Raw genomic sequence first — 21695 nt, 5'->3', positions numbered from 1 at the left:
GAGAAGGACAGGCTCCAATTCTGCGACCAGGTCGACGGCCCGCTGCTGCCACCACAGAGTGCCTCATTGCACCTGCCCCCACAGCACCAGGAGCTATGCAGCACATTTCAGCACCTGGGTCATTGTTAGGCACACTAGTCCTTAACCCGGACATGACTGTGGCAATGGTGATTCCCTCTTCTACTTCTTCGACATCCGGTGCAGGCCCAGCTCCACCTGCTCCTGTGTCTGATGCTCCTGTGTCCCGTTACACCCAGAGGAACAGGCGCCAGGGGGCTCTGGAGGAGGAAAGCGGAGTCCATAAGAGGAAGTATGTGCGAGGGTTTACTTTTAACACGTGCAGCAAATGTGGGCAGCCTAAAACTAAAGAGTTTGGCCATAGCCGATATGGTAATGCCACATTTTGCTCGCGTGCCTCAGATGGCAAATCTTTAGATGACTGGTTGGCAGAACAGCGGCAGCAAAATAAAGGCCAAACTCCACCACCTCAATAAATACAGTAATATCATTCCTGTATATATTTTGTATATATTACATGGGCCCACTCGTTCATATTGTCCTGTATCCTCCTCAATAAATAATTTCTTTCCTGTATATATGTTGTATATATTACGTGTATTCGTTTTAATAAAATATTTTACATTTGAACATTTGAAGTGTCTTTTGATCACATAAATTAAATCTGATGAATCATATCAAATTATACACACAAAAAACATATTTGAAAAAACATTTTAATTCATTTTATTTAAACATAAACCTGTAATATGCTTTTTAAAAAATAATATACACAAAATAATAAATATCAATCAACTACTGAAACATTTTTATTAATTTTATTTAACCCTAAACATAAGCATGTCATATACATTTTTTTAAATAATATACACAAAATAATAAATATAAATCAATATAATGTCCAGGGCGTGATTAATGAAAAAAGCAGGTGGGGATGGGGGGCATGTTTTTAATACGACGGAAACGGTCAACGTGATGATTCTGACACTGTTTCGAATCGCTCCAATCGGATCGCGAATCATTTGATTCAGAAACAACTCAGTCGCGCAGTGCACGGGTCTGAATCCGGCCCGCGGAGGGTGACTTGTTTCATATGTAACTAAAACTGCTTCATAATGCACAATAATATATAATAATATAGCCCGAATATTGTTGCAGGGGAAATTTGTCACGCACTTCCGTTTTCGGCGTCTTTTTCGCTTGTGCGGGAGCGCAAATATTGGGCCCCTTCCTTTGCGCACGTCATGCTCTACTATTTGAGCTACAGGAAAGACTAACGAGATAATAAACATAAACAGGTGAGATGAATAACTAATCAGACAAGAGAGAAAACTAGGTCAAAGAAACTCAGGCAGGACCCACATGGAAAGAACCTATATGAGGATATATGTGCATATATGAAACCTATATGCAGTATATATGCGCATATATGAAACCTATATGCAGTATATATGCACATATATGATAACATATATGCTGCATATATGCGTATATATGCCACATATAGGCAAAATTGAGGTGCATATATGTGCATATAAAGGCCATATAGGTCTCCTGTATTGCTTCTTTATATCCACATATAAGCCCTATATGTACATACAAGATATGTCTCCTATATAGCTCATGGCAGGAACTGGTCATTTTGTAGCTCATATCTCACTTTGGCAACTGTCATACATGATGCCTAGCTCATGTTTTCTATTATCAAGGCAATAAGTAAGAACTAACTAAAAAAAAAAAAATGCAAAAAACGTATGTGCGAACACGTGAAATTGGTATCACATGTAATTGGCATGTTATGGAATTTAACTATGGCAAATAAGTGAGAGGAGATGGAAAGCTATGATGTCTACACGTTTTCCTGAAAAATCTACAAGGTCAATTCTTTCTTGTATGAAGATAGTGGAAAAGAAGGAAATGTATAACAAAATGGTTTGTGGTTTTTTTATTTTGTCAATCAAGCCTTTTTTCCAATTTCAAGTCACTTCCAGATTCACATTACAGCTCATACACATCCACACATTCACCGTTACATCCACCAAATGCAATGCAAAATGCAATGTTTTCTGTATTGTCTTAATGCAGTTTCTACATGAATATGGCTGAAAGGTGTGTTTTAAGCAAACCAAAAAACGCGGGAGTGGCTAAATTTTTCCTATCCATGAATTTTCTCTGCTTTGGATGCACATGATTGACCGTGTGACTGTTAACAATGCAGTCCCCATGACGGACATGTGCATATGAAAGAAAGATGCTGCTAAAAAATAAGGGGGGGTGATGTTTCCAATCAGAATTTCTTTCAGATTTAGCAGAATCCAATCAGAATCTTCCAATTGATGTGTTTACATGACGCATTTTTTATTATGATCAGCCCTTTATCCAAAATATGTGTCCAATCGCAGCTGTACTGTAAGCACTTCAGGTTCCTGATGAAACACTATATTATTATTATTATTATACTGTCTTATTATTTTTGTCTTCTCTAGATGCTACATTGAAGAAGTGGCCAGCAGCACTGTAAATTCCAATAGCTTTGCTGACTCACATATAATTAGTAAACTTTACTCAAATATTAAAAAATATACTTCTTACAAGGTTTTGTTGAGTTACAGTTAATTGCAGGGTAAGTAAAATAGTAACTTTTTAGTTTTAGTTACTTTTTCTTATTTGTAAGTCGCTTTGGACAAAAGCGTCTGCTAAATGACAAAAGTAAAAAAGTAAAGAGTGTAAAGACCATCGACTCTACCGTGCGACTCCACCGGGCAGGGACACCGGCAAGGGATAGTAGTAGCTTTTTATTACATTTTTTCATTGATATGTTTATTATTGAAATGTTGTTGTTATATGCATGTGTCAATTTTATTTAATTTCTTTATTTATTTTATATATGTGGGTAGATAGTATTTATAGAGTTGTAACTTTTTAGTTTTAGTTACTTTTTCTTATTTGTAAGTCACTTTGGACAAAAGCGTCTGCTAAATGACAAAAGTAAAGTAAGTAAGTAAGTAAAACAATTTACTTAGTAGTTTTAGTGATGTTTACTTGCAACACTTAAGTAGCAACAAAGGAAGCAATGACGTTACTGCACCAGTGAGTGGCAGCAGTGCACCCAAGAGTAATAAAGAAGAAGGAAAAAGAGGAAGAAGAAGCAGGCCTTGTCAGAGCATGCGTAATAGGATTTGTGCGCGCTCAGTTTGAACGGGTGAATTGGCGCCCATTTTGCAGAAGAGAAGCAGCGGCCAGACTACGGACGTTTTTAACATCTGAAGCTTCGTTACGTTTTTAAAGAATAATAAGGTAAGTAATCAAGCAAGCAACTTGTATGTGAATGTTTCTTTTCTGCTTGTCCTATTTTTTGCCAATCTAATGCATATTTACCAAATAATTATGATATTATACGGTGCTAGAAGAACACGGTCTGAACCACTTAAAACTAGCAGGTACCACAAACCACAAAAAACTATTTTGCCTTTTTCCAATTGGATATGTTGTATAGTTTTGTATTTTACCCCGAACTGACAAACCAAATGTCTTATTTCCATGTTAAAAGTAGAAATTTAGATGTGAAGTGAAGGGTTGGCCAATATTATCTCTTACCAGTGGCTTGTGATTGATGTGAATAAAGATTGTGAAATATATGCTTGCCCGATTTAATCGATTTAATGATTAGTGTAATAGTTTGCAGTGTTTCCTCTATGATTTTATAAAACTGTGGTGCTTTATTATTAGTAGTAACGTTAACGTTAGTATTTTTGTGTTCGTTATTAATTTTCTATTGTAATGTCTAGTCCATTTTTTTAAATATTAATCACAGTGTAGCTATTCATTACATTGTTACACTTTTTAGATTTTAAGCTATATTATAGTGGTAAGTATTTTCTGTAATGCTTGTAAAACATGAACATATTAAGGAATGAATGCATTTATATTTTGTAAGGCAGAACTTCCTTTTAACTAAACTTTTTTTTGTCCTTTTCAGAAGAAGTGCTTCTGGTAACTGCCTCCTGAGTGGTCTTCAATTCACAGATCTTGATACAATTGAGGTGAGGACATTTTATTCTGTAGTAGTAGTAGTAGAGATTAATTTGTGAAAGTGTTGGCTATGATGCACCTTAAGTATTACATTGAGAGACTAAAACAACTTAAAATATATCTCCACTTTAAATAATTTCTTGCAGATGCAGTGGAGCTGTCAGCATTGTATTTTTTCTGCAGACAAAAGGGGACAGTTGTTAAAACATTAGCCACCACAGATCTGCAGAGTGACTTTTTTAGTGCCTTGGATCGCTACACACAACGGTTTGTCACAATCTTCAAGTCCAAGAAAGGTACTGTTGGAGAGAAATGAGAGAAATTGGCTGAACTTATGCAACAAATTAATACAGCGGTGAGTTTACTGCAGCCTTAATTTTATTTATTGTTGTAAGTTGATCAAGATGTTGCTACCTATTATTATTTTAAAGTATTTAAAAGTAATGTTGGCAATATTGTAATTGTTACAAGAGTTGTGTTCTGTTTTTGAGAAACACTTTAGCTGTGGGTTGTATCTTAAGAATTACTTCCCCGTTTAGTTGCTGCACTATCAAGGAGCATTATGATAATTACGCTTGTTTAAAATGAAACTTTAAAAGGGTTAGTTCACCCCAAAATGAAAATTCCGTCATTAATTACTCAGGCTCATGTTGTTCCAAACCTGCAAGACCTTCATTCATCTTTGGAACACAATGTAAGATAGTTTAGATCATTGACAAAGTAATCCATGGGACATCAGTGGTTCAACTGTAATGTTATGAAGCTACGAGAATCCTTTTTTTTGCACAAAGAAAACAAAAATGACTTTATTCTAAATTTTCATTTACTGCGTCCCTTGTGGACGCGTATTCACGAGAGCATGCTAATGCATGCATGTGGTGTCGCCACATGTTTGTGTCGTGGTACTCTTGTGAATATGCATCCACAAGCGATGCAGAAGAGACGAAAATATGGGATAAAGTCATTAGTTTCCTTTGCGCGAAATAGAATAGCTTCATAAATATAATAGCTTCTCATAGCTTCGTAACAATCATCTTGGTACTTTTCTGGCCTTGAACGTGGTAGTTGCCAAGGCTGCATATGGAGGGACAGAAAGCTCTCGGGATTTCATTTTTGTTATTTCTTCATCTGTGTTCTGAAGATGAACAAAGGTCTTTTTAAAATGACAAGGTTTAGCAACTGATGACAAAATTTAGGTTTTTGGGAGAATTAATCCTTTAAGAAAGTGATTGGTACTGTAACTTCAGAATGCTGCATGATCTTAAACTTCATTTGTTTTTCATTATCTACTCCTAGAAACCAGACGTGACAGCAATGCGCACATTGGTGCTCCGAGGCCTGCCCGTCATGCTTGATGATGCCAGTACCTTCTACAACACCTGCTTTGTAAGTTCTCAGTTATATTTTATATTTATTTATTTATTATTTCCATTAAAAATGGGTTTACAAAAAAACTCATTAAACAATGTGAGTCCAGTGTACTCTCTGTCTATGTCAACCTAAAACTAAGACTTGTTATTATTATATATTCTTTGGAAGTATTACAATCATATTGCAAGCCATGTAATATGCATAATGTGATATGTACAATGTGATATGCATGAAAAGTTTCTCATGCAGTGTAAGTACTATACCTTGAATATTTATGAGTTGAGATAAAAATAAATAAAGATTTAAAAAAAACAATGCATGTAAATACTTAACAATGAATGGCTAAATGACAGTTTAGGCAGGGCAGACAACTGACAATTAATAATCCCTTTTAACATTTCCCTGTTGTAATATTGTTATTGTTTTGTTTTCTTATAGGCATCTGATACTGATGAGGCCTGGGCACAAGTACCTGTTGGAGTGCTGACTGTCATTGATGAACACATTCCTCTCTTACCAAATCAACTATACCTTGACCCAGTTTCTACTGCCATCATTGTTGAGGGAGGTATTGTCATTGACAATCTGCAGAATCTACCACAGGCAATTTGCCTCTTGTTTGGCCTGTCATATGCTTTGAATTTGGATTACCCCAAAAACATGAAAAACACTTTCAACTTCTTTCAGAAAGTAATGCTTGGGTTGGGACAGAACAAACTCCCACCAAAACTGCAGTCACTTAAGAATCTCCTGTTAAGTTAAAACAAATGTGTAAGAATGGTGATGATTTGCATTAGATTTCAGTTTCATGACAGTGGATATTGACTGAAGTGTTAAATCTGTTGGTTTAGGATGTTACAGTCAGGTCAGGGTCTTTTTTTTTTTTTTTTTCCACAAAATTTATTTTATGTAGATTTTATATAGATTTATTGTACCATCAAATGGTTTGTATTTTATTTTAAAAATTTAAAAATTTGTAAACCCCAATGCAAACTTGTGTGGACCATCCCTGTGCCTGTCAGTTCTTAAGAAGAAAAAAATACAACAAATTTACCCTTGAACTGTGTCACTGCCTTAGAGTATTTATCCAGGTGTAAGTGTATTCTTTGTGAAATTGCGAACCCCTTCTCAGTGTTTTGTAATAGACAATTGATGCACTTAAGTTATTGGAGTAATGCTTACTTGGTTTTTTTAAGGCAATCGGTTTGCATGGTTTTAACAAGTAAATTGGATTGCTTTTGAAGTAAAGTCAACTTAGAAATTTCAAGTTGCATGCAGAAAATGTCAAGTTAGCTCAACTTGCATAAATCAGTAGTTTGGAATACATCCAAAGTACATTTCACTTGAAATTATATAGTTGTTAAAAATAGTAATTCTGAGTAACCTGTACTAAAGATGAGTACATCTAAAGTAAACAATCAAGTATATGCTACAATTTAGTTTTAAGTTACTGGAACTCTCTTGTAAGTATACAATACTAGATAGGCGTTTGTTAATACTACAAACTATTCCCTTTTAACTTTACTTGGTTTTTTTAAGGCAATCGGTTTGCATGCTTTTTTTTAAGTAAGGTTTACTAATTGGATTTTACAGTGAGCCACCCGAGGGCAGATAGGCACGTCTATCAATTCGAAGCTCACGGAGCTGAGAAGATCATCAAGATAATTATTTTTTTTCTGTTCAGTTTTTTGTCTTATTTTTGTTCTTGTACTATTTGATTGTTCTTAAGTAAATAAAAAATTTAAATTTCGACATTTTGGGCTTTTATTTATGTTGTCTAGCAGCTATGGATTTTAATAATTTTACTAATATATAGGTAAACATATAGGTGCATATATGCACACATATATATACATGCATATATGTACCTATATAGGTACATGTATGCACGTATATGTGTACATATATGTACGCATATATGTGTGCATATATGTACGCATATATGTGCATATATGTACATATATGTACATATATTATAGGAAAACGGCCAATTTTATATATGTCACATATATTTAAAACATATATCAAAACCTATATTAAAACATATATGTTTATATAGGTTATTTCCGTGTGGGGAGAAAAAAACAAACAAAAAGAAAACACAGAAGTCCATGACTGTGACAGTGTGATTAATTTCTAAATGAATTTATTATCTGATATTTCATGTTATTTTAATAAAATATTAAAGTGAATTAGTATAACACAAGATTAGTATAACATTACAAGTTTATATATATATATATATTTCAAAGCCATGTTAGATAAAACTGTTCTTATTTGTATAGTCTTGAACTTAGAAAAATGCTGAATAAACACTTGATTATACATCTTCTATTGGGTGAATAAGTGTAAAAGACTCTCAATGCATACATATTTTTAAACAGTAAACATATCAAAATTTCCACAATATTAGTACTTGTTTGTGCATATAGCACAAACATGTAAAGCTTGAATTTCAGTGGTGTGATACTTGACACAGTAAAATCATGTGATATCTAATGAGAGATGTGTGTGTTTTAGAGGGATTTTGTTGGTATTTTACCCATTAAGTGTTTTTTGGTATTCTGCTCTGGCCTAAAGACAATAATAAAACACTTAGGAGCGAAAATACAGAGAATCAGACCAAAGCTTGAAGCTAAAATGGCAAATATCTCGACGGCTACTGTAAATTTCCCTGGAGAGCTGACATACGCTGGAACAAATGTGACCCATACAGCACAGAATATGAGCATACTGAATGTGATCAGTTTAGCCTCATTGAAATTATCAGGCAGCTTGCGGGCTAGAAAAGCTAAAACAAAGCAAAAAAATGCTAGGAGACCTATATAACCCAGTACAGCCCAGAAACCAAAAGATGAACCTAAACTGCATTCTAGAATAATCTTTTCTTTGTAGTGTTGCATATTGTTGTAGGGAAATGGTGGGGATATTGTTAACCAAAGCACACATATAAGGACCTGTACAAGAGTGAAGCCCAAAACACTGAGTCTCTGTTGAGGAGGACCAAACCATTTCATGACATTACTTCCTGGAAGTGTAGCTTTGAAGGCCATTAACACCACTATAGTCTTCCCTAGAACACAGGAGATACAGAGGACAAAAGTGATCCCAAATGCTGTGTGACGCAACATACAGGACCACTCAGTGGGTCGACCAATGAAAGTTAGCGAACAGAGAAAACACAGAGACAATGAGAAGAGCAACAAGAAGCTTAGCTCTGAGTTATTGGATTTTACTATTGGAGAGGTCCTGTTTTTGTAGAACACTAAAATTATGCTCAGAGCTACTAAAGAGCCAGCAACAGAGAAAGCAGCCAGTATAATCCCAAGGATCTCATCCCAGGAGAGAAACTCCACTGGTTTAGGAAGACACTTGTCCTTCTCTTTATTGGGCCAGTACTCAGGTAGGCATTCGTGACAATCTAAAGAATCTGGAAGATGAAGAAATCAGTGCTTAACAGCCATTCATGAACCACAGGAACAAAACAAAAACATATAGGTGATTAGACTATGCTGATTTAGAATGACAAAATCAGAAAAAAAAAGGCTCAATGACACAATGCTCTTTTGTCCTATACATTAATTTATTAAAACATACATTAAAAATACAATTAAATAAAACTTATCAGAAATGCTCCTAAGTATAGTCTTAAAGGGATAGTTCACCCAAAAATTAAAATTTGATGTTTATCTGCTTACCGCCAGGGCATCCAAGATGTAGGTGACTTTGTTTCTTCAGTAGAACACAAACAAAGATTTTTAACTCAAACCGTTGTAGTCTGTCAGTCATATAATGGCAGTCAATGGGACACATGCTTTGAGTAAAAAAAAAACAAACATACACAGACAAAACCAAATTAAACCCCGCGGCTCATGACATAAAACAATCGATCGATCTGTTCAAGAAACTGAACAGTATTTATATAATCTTTTACCTCTTATCCACTGCAATGTCCAACTGTCCTAAGTGCTTTCACAACAGCCGGCACGTGACGCGTTAATGTGCTCTGGCATATTTTTACTCTCAATGCCGTGGGTCCCATTGACTGCCATTATATGACTGACAGACTGCAATGGTTTGAGTTAAAAATCTTTGTTTGTGTTCTACTGAGGAAACAAAGTCACCTTCATCTTGGATGCCCTGGGGGTGAGCAGATAAACAAATGCATTTTTGGGTGAACTATCCCTTTAAGTTTTGACTTAGGAGTCAAAAAAATATTTTGTAAAAATTATGACTACTCATAGACTGCTTTTAGATTATTAAAAAAAAAAAAAAGCTTAGGACAAAGTCTTAGACAGATGCACGTGTGTTGACTGAGTTCACACATAAGTGTTGTGGAATAAGAACCTCTCAATGCACCACACGCAAATCTATATAAAATACTTGGTCAAGCTCTTTGCAGATATTTTTGTAAACTATTTTAAATGTCTTTATTTAACCCTTAAATGCATACCTCGGGTCCCTCTCCCTCCTTCATTATTTAAAGTTAGACAGCAACTTACTTAGTATTCCTCAATCTATTCATTATAAAGAATATAAAAAGAAAACAAAATAGTGAAATAAAAAAGGAATGCCTGTTTTCTGATTATTATTATTATTTTTGTTTTGTATAGGGTCGCTAGGTATGTAAATGTGTAAGTATTTTTTTCAGAGCAACTATATACATATCTGATGATTCAATACGTGCAATGCATATTTTTTTTCCTCAAGGTGGCACTGTCTGATACACAAAGATAAGAATTTTGGGTTTTCATGAGCTGTATGCCAAAATCATCAATATTAAAACAATAAAAGGCTTGAACTACTTCAGTTGTGTGTAATGAATCTAAAATATATGAAAGTCTAATGTTTATCAGTACATTACAGAAAATAATGAACTTTATCACAATATGCTAATTTTTTGAGAAGGACCTGTATATATATATATATATGCTCTTTAATTTAGCATGGACACTTATATATTATTGACCCAGAAAAAAAAAATGCATTATTCATTCACAAGAATATGTTTTGAAAAAGTACCTGTCTCATTACTGATTTCTCCTTCTGCACAGTTAATGCAGTCATAACAGCATATAGGTCTTCCTTGCTGTGCAGCCTTCCTAGTACCTGGAGGACAGCTCTCACTGCACACAGACACAGGCACCTGCAAGTGACAAGTACACACAACATCAAGGTAAAAAAATAAACAAGGCTTGGGGAAAAACAGCTAATGATTTAAATTATTTATTTAATTGAAGTATGTGCCATGAACAATATATGTGTTTTACATTGTAGACATGTCTACAGACACTCCCATAAAATCAAGGGATACTGCACAGAAATCTTAATCACATACACACAGAATAGAACTAAACTTTATACCTTTTCACTGCCATCATACCAAATGATAGCTCTACTCAGACTGAATTCTTGGCCTTTAGGTTGGGATGCATCATATTGACCCACTGTCACAAAATCAACTGAACCGTCTCCCTGACGCTGCCAATTCACAAATTCATAGGTAGCCACTGGGTCTCCGTTGGTATCAAATGAAACAGAATAATTATTTATAGTGAAGTTCAATCGCTTGAGTTGATCAAAAACCTGTATGATGGATTGTTATTTCAATTATTTGTTGAATAATCAGCACATTAATACTGGGTGTGATATATACAGAAGGTGATGGATTTTTAAATATGTGTTGTGAATGAATCTTCAAAATTTTGTCAAAATATTTCACAATGAGAAAATGTACCTTCTGGGGCTCAACTTTGATGTTTTTGTCACATCGCATTTCATTACAGACGATACCATGGAGGGCATGAGCTACAGCATAAGTGGCTTTGTACACCAAATAGGACGTGTCTGTGTACGGGTTCTGTAAATCGCGCAGGTCCTCTGTGCCATCACATGCAGGCATACCAGTAGAAGAACCTGTCTGCTGTTTTAAACTACAGCTAAATGAGCTTTCCCAGAATTCTGTCAGCAGGGGGAATTTCAGCACTTGTTCTGGAGACAGATCAAGTAGAAAGTTACGAAAACCAGGGATAACAGACCGCGAGACTGCAAAGCCCACAGCACCAATACACAAATTAAACCGCAGCATTTGTGGGTCTGTGACCCACGCCTCGCTGCCAATCCACTGCATCGGGGGAGGAGGCTGCTGGCTCAGCTCTTCTAAAAGGATTCTCATATCACCTTCGGCCATGAACGCAACTACTACACGAGCCGTTGACCAGCGAATGACATCTGCGACTCTTTTTAGTTTGCTGTGCGGCTGGGTCCTGTAATAGGCCTCAGAATATTCCACACAGATTCCCTCCTCCTCAGCAGCTTTCAGGAATGATGCCATACCATTGTTCCCGTAGTCTGAATCACTGCGCACAGCCCCGATCCACGTCCATCCGAAGTGCTTGACCATCCGTGCCAGTGCTGCTGCTTGATAGTGATCGCTGGGGATGGTCCTGAAAAAAGTAGGATGCTGCCGCTTGTCACTGAGACATGCGCATGTTGCGTAATGACTCACCTAGTGTACCATGAAGAAAACATTTTTGTTAGTTTTTTTTTTCTGTATATGAAAAATAAATACATTTTGATTGCTCAAATCACAATTTCACAGACATTTACATGCAATATTATGTGACACTTAGGCTACAATAATGATTAAGAGTACATTCTGATTAAAATGGCAACATTTTTATTCATTCCTTAAAGAAGAATAGGAAATAGTAAAAACAAATAATAATAATAAAACTAATTTTATATATATATATATATATATATATATATATATATATAGAACACTTATATATATATATAGAACACACCTGTGTGATTCTAAGAGGACCAAAAAGTCTTGAAATACTTATAGCTGCAGTGGAAGCTGAATTTCCGATTAGTGTGGGAACTGCATTAAATTTTGCACAGGAATCAGTGTCGTTAAATACAGGTTCTAGTCCGTTGACAAGTTGCAATGCTACTTTGATTGCCATTGCCACAGAGGCACAAGTGTCATATATATGGTACCCTAAAGTGATGCCCGGTAAGAGATTGGAGCTGTTGTTTATCTCTTGGATGGCGAACTGTAAGGCACGAGCAAAGTGCAGTTCTCTGAAGTTCATGCTGTTGAAGTGCACACATGCATAAACCATATTATTAATACTATTATCAATACATAAAATATGAATTAAAATAATCCATTAGCTTGTTTTACATAAAAAACTACTTCTTTCAGCACAAGCAGTTCAATCCATTCAATATTATTCTATGGACTTTAATCAAATTTATAGAAAACTCTAACCTGCCACTGCACACAAGTGGTTGTGGCCGTTGAGTGTAGGTTTGCTTCTCAGTCCTCACATAATAATGAATGGTGAAAGCCCCTCCAATGACAAAGTCTCCATCCTCAAAGAGTGCAGGGAGTTGAGGGTCACCTTGGAGTATGCAGCTGTTTAAATTAGGCCCACACACAGCAGGACAAAGCCTGGTAATACATAGTAGTGTCAAGGTCAATAAAAGATTAACATGCATTTCTCTTGCTAGGCACTCCAAATGTGAGGTGAAAAATATGCTTTGACTTGTTATATATGGGCACCACAGTCACTACTGTTGTAGGGTATGCTGTAACTGCATTACAAAAAAGGGTGTGGTTAAATCTGACATTCATAATGTGTCTCAAATGTATTGCAAATTTTCTAAACAACAATTATAGGTTTACATACAGTATAAGAAAGATTTGTGTGTGCCTGTGTGTGTTTGTGTGTATTTTTTTTAGAGTAACAGTAAATTTGCCACAATCGCCTTGCCAATTTGATTTGGACGGGGTCAAATGCTTTACAACTGTTGTTGAATAGAGGTAAGGCCTGTTTTATACTGGATGTGGATATTTTTTGGTGCCCATGTTAATAGATTAGTACACTCACACTGGGCGTCGAGGCGGTGCAGCAGTGCATAGCAGAAGCAGCAGTGCCACGATCGTTTCGGCACCAACTGTTTGCCGTATTCCTCACGTGGAATTAAAGCGACAATGCATAGGTTTTGGTCAAAATATGGATGTATTGACAGGGTTGTGGGGTGACTGAATTCATTTAATGGTTTTACGTAATCATGAAACTAAAAACTGGTAATTATAATTAGTTACAAAGCAATCAGATTAAAGTTACATTTTGTAAAAAAAAAAATGGGAATGCTATCAGGCTTTAATTTTAAATTGTTTTATTAACAAAGTTTGGGAGGAGCACGTCAGATACTTAGCCTAATTAAACACAAGTGGTACGCACTCAAGTCAATCAATGCACGGATATAAATACAGCTGACGTACTTCTATTCATTTGACGGTTAATCAGCATCTGGTTCGCCCGTCTGACGTTGTTCACCATGTCGCAAAGTGAAAGTTCCTCGTCTGGAGATGAATCCAACTCTCCTCCGGACCCATCGCCACAGCCAACCGGCTCCAGGACCACTTCTTCCCGGCGTAGCAACGCAATCGAGCCCCAGGCCCCATCTCGCGGGCGGTCTTCGGCTCGTTTAGCCACCCACCTCCCAAGACGCCTAGGCTCACACTCGCCACCTCCGGTGAGAACCTCGGTTCCCCCGGCGTCTTCCTACCAGTCAACCAGGCCAACGATGCCGGACCGTGCCGAGTCTGAGGCAGGCGCTGACCAACTCCGACCTCCAGGCCCCACGCAAGTTTAATAAAGCAGAGTTATATGATTTGTACAAAAATTTGAAACCAACTAACCTCTCTCCCAAGACCACCCCAGCCCCAAAGGTCGTAAAAAGGACCAGCTCCTTGAGGGCATCTTACAGCCGCGCTAGGCCGTCAGCAAGCCTGGGCCACGCCCCAGATTCCGATGATGCAATTTCGGCGAGGCAAACGCTTGGCCACACGGGCAGCCACACACAGCCCCGCAGCTGCCCCCTTTGGCTCGGGGCTCACAGCCCATGCAAGCGCTTGGCCATACGAGCTGCCAAACAGCCCCGCCCCCAGCCGCATACAACACTTTTCTCCAAGTGAAACCACAATACTCGCTCTTCACCGCAACACCAATGCCTGTCCCACCAAATGCCATCACCTCCTGCCCACCTCTGACTCTAACCGACAGATAGACTGTGGGGATTTCTCAGTCACGTTGAAATCCCTAACCCCCTTTCATCTCGTATATTTTCGCTTTCTGAGTTCTCCATAGCTTTTTGCCGATTCACGGCGATCATATACACAGTCTTCCTTCACAGGCGATGCGAGCTCAATGACTGCCTGGCTATCATAGCCGAGCTCGCATTGTCCTATGGAGGGGGGCATTTTTTCACATACCATAAACTTTTTCCGCAAAATGCGCTGTTCGTGTCTCGCAATGGAATCAATGCCCTTACTGGGGTGTGCTCGACCCAGATCTCCACAGTAGGGTGTTCCTAGGATGCAGGAACATTTTGTGCGCAGTGTGCAGGCCGGTCGCTCACTCCACCACAACTTGCCCACGAATCAATCCCTCTATAATCCCATGCCCAGAGCCCATCTCCACGAAATCCACCAGCTATGTCCCAAGACCAGCAACTGCCGCATATTCAGACCAGGAACTATCAGCTACATCTGCAGCGGACAACAGGCAACCATGCTTTTTGTTCAATTCCCGGAAATGCTTCAGACAGCGATGTCGCTTCCTCCACATCTGTAGCTTTTGCAGTGGAGCTCACGCTCGTATTGTATGTCCAGTGTTCAAAGCTGTGAATAAAAAAATCAAAAATTACTTATCGACTCCCGTGAACATTTCTCGTCTGGCCATCGAACTCACCCACCATCCAGATAAAGAGTTTCGCAACTATCTCCTTTCCGGCCTGAGTCACGGTTTTAACCCCGGCGTCGAATGGACGCTTTCCCAAAATTTAATCTGTAATAATCTCCAATCTGCCCACGCTGAGCCTGACGCCGTAGGCGACCTTATCGGGAAAGAAGTTAAATCAGGCTTCATGATTGGGCCTTTCAATAAACCCCCCTTCGAAGTGTTTCGTATCAGCCCTATTGGAGTAGCTACAAGAACATTTTCGGGTAAAAAACGCCTAATTATCGTTCTGTCATCACCTCATAACTCCACGGTTCCAAGCATCAATAGCTTGATTCCCCTCTACCAATTTTCTCTCAGGTACCATGACATAGATCAGACAGTCAAATTGTTTAAAATCGCGGGTCGAGGAGTCTGGCTCGCAAAAATAGACATTACTTCTGCATTCAAAGTTATGCCTATCCATCCGGATTCATGGCATTTATTCGGGATACGATGGCTGGGAAAATTTTACTTTGCTGTCCACTTAACCTTCGGTTGCAAAAGTAGCCCAAAAATCTTTGACATGCTATCAGAAGAGCTATCGTTTACCCTGATTCTGTCAAACAATTACGCTATTCCCCATCTCATCCACCTCCTAGACGATTTTTTAGTCATTTTGTCCCCCGATGCAATCCCACCCGCCCATGTCCACACAGTCCAAAAAGTTTTTTCCGAGCTTGGGATCCCCATCACTCAGGAAAAAACCATGGGTCCTGCTACATCTATCGAGTTTCTCTGCATTAATCTAGACTCAGCTAAATTCCAGGTCTCTCTGCCTATGGAGAAGATTGATAGGATAATCCTCGTCTCCTCTACCCTCATCGCCAGCTCTCGCTGTTCCAAACGCGAACTCCTGTCACTGTTCGGGCATTGAAACTTCGCCATGCTCATCATTCCCCAAGGTCATCCTTTCATCTCGCATCTCCTCCTACTCAATTCCTCTGTTCAAGACCTCATTCCCCTATCTCACGATTGCCGGGACGAACTCAGGTTATGGATAATGTTCCTCAAACAATGGAACGACCTTTCCCTCTTTTATAACAACCTCGTTTCGTCTCCTATCGACATCCAACTATTTACTCTTTTTGAGCTTTACCCCCTCGTGGTAGCAGCTTTCTTATGGGGAAACAAATGGGCCTCTAAAAGTATCTTAGTGCATTGCGAAAATGAAGCAGTTGTTCAGTGTATTAATAAAGGCTGTTCCTATTCTCCCGCCCTCACGCCTATCCTAAGACGATTAATATGGATCTCAGCATGAGACCAATTCATAATAATTGCCAAACATGTTGCAGGTTCAGAAAATCTAATTGATGACTCTGTCTCAGAAATTCAGTTTCTGTTTCAGAAATTCAGGACACTGGCTCCAGAGGTGGACCAATTCCCAACCCCATTACCTCACTATTCAGAACTAATATTTCCGTAACTCACCCGTTAAAACCCGTCCTCGACAAATCACTCAACACCATCCTCCAAGCTGTTTCTCCCAGAACCCTCCAGTCATACGTGACAGCATGGAGATGTTTTAAGTCATTCCACCTCTCTTACAATATGCCGTTCCCTGATTTTTCTCTACTCTCAATCACCTCATTTATCTCTTTCGTCAAGAGCGTCAAGGCCCTCCAAGTCAGTTCCATCAAAGGTTACCTAAGCGTCATCCAATTTTTCCACAAGCTAATGTACGGCGCTCCCTCGCCCGCAATAAACAATTCTCAACCCCACTATCTCAGACCTAACAGTTCTCAATAGCGAAACCATTTAATTTTTGATCAAAGTAAGATAGAGACTTACCCATCCAGGCTGCGAGCATCCATCTCCAGTCGGATGTCGACGAGACACTCCTGACCCCACAACCTTAACTTTTCTGTCTTTACCGGTCCGACACAGTGAGTATTGATCTCCCGACGGACGCCGGCGAGAGCACTTCCGGCCGGACAACCTTACCTTTTCCTTCTATGGCCAGCAAGGCTAACCCATCCAACGGGTGAGCTCGACCACCAGTTGGATGACGGCAAGAGCCTCTCGACCACACAACTTTACCTTTCTGTCTTTACCTGTCCGACACAGTGAGTCTTGATCTCCCGACGGACGCCGGGGAGAGCACTCCCGGCCAGACAACCTTACCTTTTCAAGTCCCACGCTTGACGATGCAGTGAGTATTGAGCTCCTGTAGGGCCAGCCAGATTAACTTACCTTTTCATCCTACGGTCGGCGAGACTTACCCATTCGACACAGAGAGTATTGAGCTCCCGTCGAGCATCCAGTCTCCAGGCCACCCACCCACCCCAACTTTCCATCGGACAGGCAGCGAGGCACAACCGTCAGTCTCTACTGGTCTCGTCCGCCCGCCAAACACTATCTGAACCCTCTCTACTAAATCCTCACATCTTTCCCCCCCACCCCTGGGGCTTACCCATTCAATGTCCTGAGTCTCGATCTCCCATCGGATGCTGCGAGAGCCCTCCCAGTTCCAGGTTTTCTTTCCTCCCTACCCGCCCGGCGAGTCTTACCCGTCTGATGCAGTGAGTATTGATCTCATGTCAGATGTCGGTGAGAGTTCTCCCGGCTGGGCTCCTATACTTGCAAGTGAGGCTCATCCATCCGATGACATGAGTATTGATCTCCCGTCGGATGTCACGAGAGCATCCTTGTCGGACGTCCCAAAATTTTGTTTATCTGCCAAGCCAATAGGACCCACTCTTCCGATGTCTGGAGTATTGAGCTCCAGTCGGAGGCTTCATGGGCATTCTCGGCCAGATACCCGCCCTCTGTCCTCTGATTAGCAGGGGCTGACGGCCAGTAGGGCCCGTACGCCGACTCCGTGAACTATCCCACTGAAGGCAACTCAAGTCCTCCTGGTCAGGGCCACAACCACGCTGCTCCTCCATCGGCAGGCAGGGCTCACCCGTTCCATGAGCACATCGTTGAGTATCGGTTTGACCCCTCCCCGACCGGTCGCCCCAAACCACGCAGTCCATACCAGCGGCCGGTGGGGCCTACCAATACATGCCACAAACCGCTCCCACGGAGCACGTAGGCTCCCCCGGCCCGCCATACAAGCTACTTCTCAAAACTAGCTCCTGCCAGATCTCAGTGCATATTTTGGGGGGGGGTCTTAGTCTGGCGGCTATCCAACACTCAATTGCTTTTGGGGGGTACTCTGGGTTTGGGCCATTCTCGACCTCGGAGCCCTTCCGCGGGACAGCCCGCCAACTACGCAACTGACAGAACACAGAGCGGTACACTTTCATTTAGATCGCTAAACTCCAGTGAAGTATTCTTATGTTTGGCTCAACCAAACATATGTCAGAAGCAACATATTCTCTGTTCCTATTGGCTGTATTCACTGTCAGTCTAGGTAATGCAAATTAGTCAGAAGTTTGGTTATGTTTCTCACTGCTGAGGAGTTAGTTAGCACTCATGTTGCGTACCTGAAAAGTGTTAATAAAAAAAAACTATGTTAAAGCTGATTATGCGTGCATTCAGAGCTTTCATCTACACGTCATCATCATAGAGAAAACACGACATGGTGTCAGAGTGAACGGATGATATACAGAAAAGATGGATACTGCCGGAGTCCCAATGCCCACGATGAACTGGGAAGCAACTAACCTGCTTGAGGCATGGCGTAAATTTCAACAGCACGCAGAGTTAATGTTCAGTGGACCCCTAAAGAAAAAGGATGAAAAATGTAGTTTTCTTCTCCTATGGGTCAGAGAAAATTCCCGCGATATTTTCAATACATGGTCACTGTCTGTAGACGATGCAAAGATCTTAAAGCCGTATTACGACCGCTTCACAGCATATGTTGAGCCCAAAGCGAATGTGATATTTGCACGTTAAAATTCCATCAAAAGGTGCAGGGAGAGCGTGAACCCTTTGAGCAGTTTGTGACAGATCTACGTCTTCTTGTCAAAGACTGTATCTGTGCAAATAGTGATGAGATGATCCAGTATCGCATTGTGTTCGGGATATATTTGCCGAAAGTGAGAGAGAAACTTTTTAATGTGGGCTCCGAATTAACGCTCGAAAAAGCGATAGATGTCGCTAGATCTCACGAGTTGGCTCAAGCACAGTTAAGAACCATTGCAAGCAGCATGAGTACATCACGTGAACATGCAGTGCACACAATCTCTGGCCACACATCAAAAGGCTCAGTTTCAAAGCAACGTAACGCCAAGTATACAAAGAGATATAGCGACAGTCCGCAGCCTAGAAATGCTCCTTCAGTGTACCCCAACGGAGGATACGGCTACTGTGGAAACAAGCGTCATGTTAATCGCTCTCACTGTCCTGCAAAAGGATAGGTGTGCAAAGTATGTGGTAAATTAAACCATTTTGCAAAAGTATGTCGCTTTAACAGTGAGAAAACTGTTCATGCAATAAGTCAAGAAGGTTCAGACCAGCTTGAGGAGTGTGATGAGCTGTTTATTGATTCAGTGACACAGAGCAAACAGAGCTCAGATACGGAACAGGCTTTTGCGAACATTAAAATAGGTTTAAAACAACATGACATCAAGTTCAAGCTGGACACGGGATCCTCAGCTAACCTCTTACCCCTGTACGAGTACACCAAATTGGACATGCAGTGCATGTTGCAGCCGACATCTTGTCCCCTGTATGGTTATGGTGGTGAACACCTGGTGGTAAAAGGCAAATGCAACCAGACATGCAAGCACAAAGTGTTTCGTTGGACTAAAAGTGCTCGCTGGGATGTTGTTCTGTGGACCCTTACCTCTCTAACTAAACTGGGATTTCACCAGTGGACGCGTTTGTGGCTCGTTATTACAATGATAATGGTACGTACTGCTTTTTTATTCTGCATGTTTTGATGTGTACTGCTTACACAAATGTAGCAAATACATTCCTTATAAGCTTTCCATCGAAAAACAGCGATCTGTCGTCGATGCTTGAGGCTTAGACCTTCAGAATGATATATAGTTTGTCAAGATTAACTTTGTCCCGTTTCATTTATTCTATTAGAAAACAATGACACATGCAAACAAAGAGCATTCAGTGCGCCGTCGCTCTGGCAAAGGTTAACAGGTTATCCAAGACAGGCCTAAACCAGAAAAGGTGTCAGCATTACCAGCACAAAAACACATTTAGCAAAATATTGACCAAAATTCTTCCATTTCAGGCAACAGAAGGAAAAAAGCTTATAAAAAGCTTATATATATTTTCATTAAATAAAAACCTTTTTAAAAATTACACAGATTTTGTAATCATAATGTAACATTAGCTACAGGAACATATATATATATATATATATATATATATATATATATATATATTGTGGCGGGAGGAGCAAATGACAGACACAGTGGGTGTGGCGTCAGGCCTCGGAGAGGTTTTTATTAAACAATAATAATCCAAATAGTGTCCAAGGGGAAAAAGTGTCCAAAATAAACAGGGGATCTGGTGTCCTCGTCGTGCTGCGGGGCTTGTGAAGGAGGGCAGTGTTCAGGAGGGAAGGGTCCAGAGAAGGGGCGGAGTCCGGTGGCCGCACGCGCTCCCCTCTCGGGTCCGGGAGCGAGTGGCGGTGGCTTCTCTCGAAACAGGGGATCTTCGTCCTACTCCTTGGCCCCCGGAGCTTCTGGGGGATTAAACGGGTCCGGGAGCGAGTGGCGGCGGCTTCTCTCGAAACAGGGGATCTTCGTCCTACTCCTTGGCCCCCGGAGCTTCTGGGGGATTAAATGCCCGGCATCCTGGCCCGTCAGCCGTAACGGGTGCGGCAGTCTTCCTACTCGACGCGCCCTTCCTGGACCCACGAGGACACCAGCGTGCATGCACGGGGAAGAGACCGGTCTCCCGAGGAGAAGCGCGCTCGGCATTTAAACGGCAGCGGTGATGAGGCTCTATTCACATCAGGTGCGCCTCATCACACGCCGCCAGCCCTGGCTGTTTCAGCGCCCCTCCTCTCTCACACACCCACTCCCGTCGGGAGCCTGGTGAAGGGCGGCGAATACGGGACGGGGTGGTGAAGCGCCGTCCAGTGAGTTCTGAAGCATTTGGCTGAATATGAGCAGATAATATTGCCTGAAACACTTCAGAATTCATCCTGCTGCTTTTGTCAGCAGTCACATCATCAATAAATACAAGAGAACCAGTTCCACTGGCAGCCATACATGCCCACACCATGACACTACCACCACCATGCTTCACTGATGAGGTGGTATGCTTAGGATCATGAGCAGTTCCTTTCCTTCTCCATACTCTTCTCTTCCCATCACTCTGGTACAAGTTGATCTTGGTCTCATCTGTCCATAGGATGTTGTTCCAGAACTGTGAAGGCTTTTTTAGCTGTCGTTTGGCAAACTCTAATCTGACCTTCCTGTTTTTGAGGCTCACCAATGGTTTACATCTTGTGGTGAACCCTCTGTATTCACTCTGGTGAAGTCTTCTCTTGATTGTTGACTTTGTTGTAATTCCTACACCGTTCACCTGATTTGGATGTAAATACCCTGAAATTAA

At 40.4% G+C, this 21695-nt stretch overlaps 1 protein-coding gene and 1 long non-coding RNA gene across 2 annotated transcripts; one reads left to right on the top strand and one right to left on the bottom strand.

Annotated features, from left to right (window-relative positions):
* The first annotated feature begins 3199 nt into the window (after positions 1–3199).
* Positions 3200–7174, top strand: LOC306888544. The gene is made up of 3 exons (XR_013785757.1): positions 3200–3315; positions 3998–5436; positions 5860–7174. It is a non-coding gene; the product is annotated as an uncharacterized lncRNA (long non-coding RNA).
* Positions 7175–7937: 763 nt separating this feature from the next.
* On the bottom strand, positions 7938–12933 carry LOC306888644 (extracellular calcium-sensing receptor-like; the record flags this gene model as incomplete). The annotated part of the gene is made up of 6 exons (XM_079447083.1): positions 7938–8851; positions 10444–10567; positions 10786–11007; positions 11159–11929; positions 12231–12525; positions 12704–12933. The coding sequence occupies 6 exons, from the start codon at positions 12931–12933 to the stop codon at positions 7938–7940; spliced, it is 2556 nt and encodes an 851-aa protein (XP_079303209.1).
* Positions 12934–21695: the final 8762 nt, after the last annotated feature.

Source organism: Barbus barbus (genome assembly GCF_936440315.1).
Source record: "Barbus barbus genome assembly, chromosome: 22".
NCBI classification, from domain to species: Eukaryota; Metazoa; Chordata; class Actinopteri; order Cypriniformes; family Cyprinidae; genus Barbus; species Barbus barbus.
This window is presented reverse-complemented; position numbering and strand designations above follow the sequence as displayed.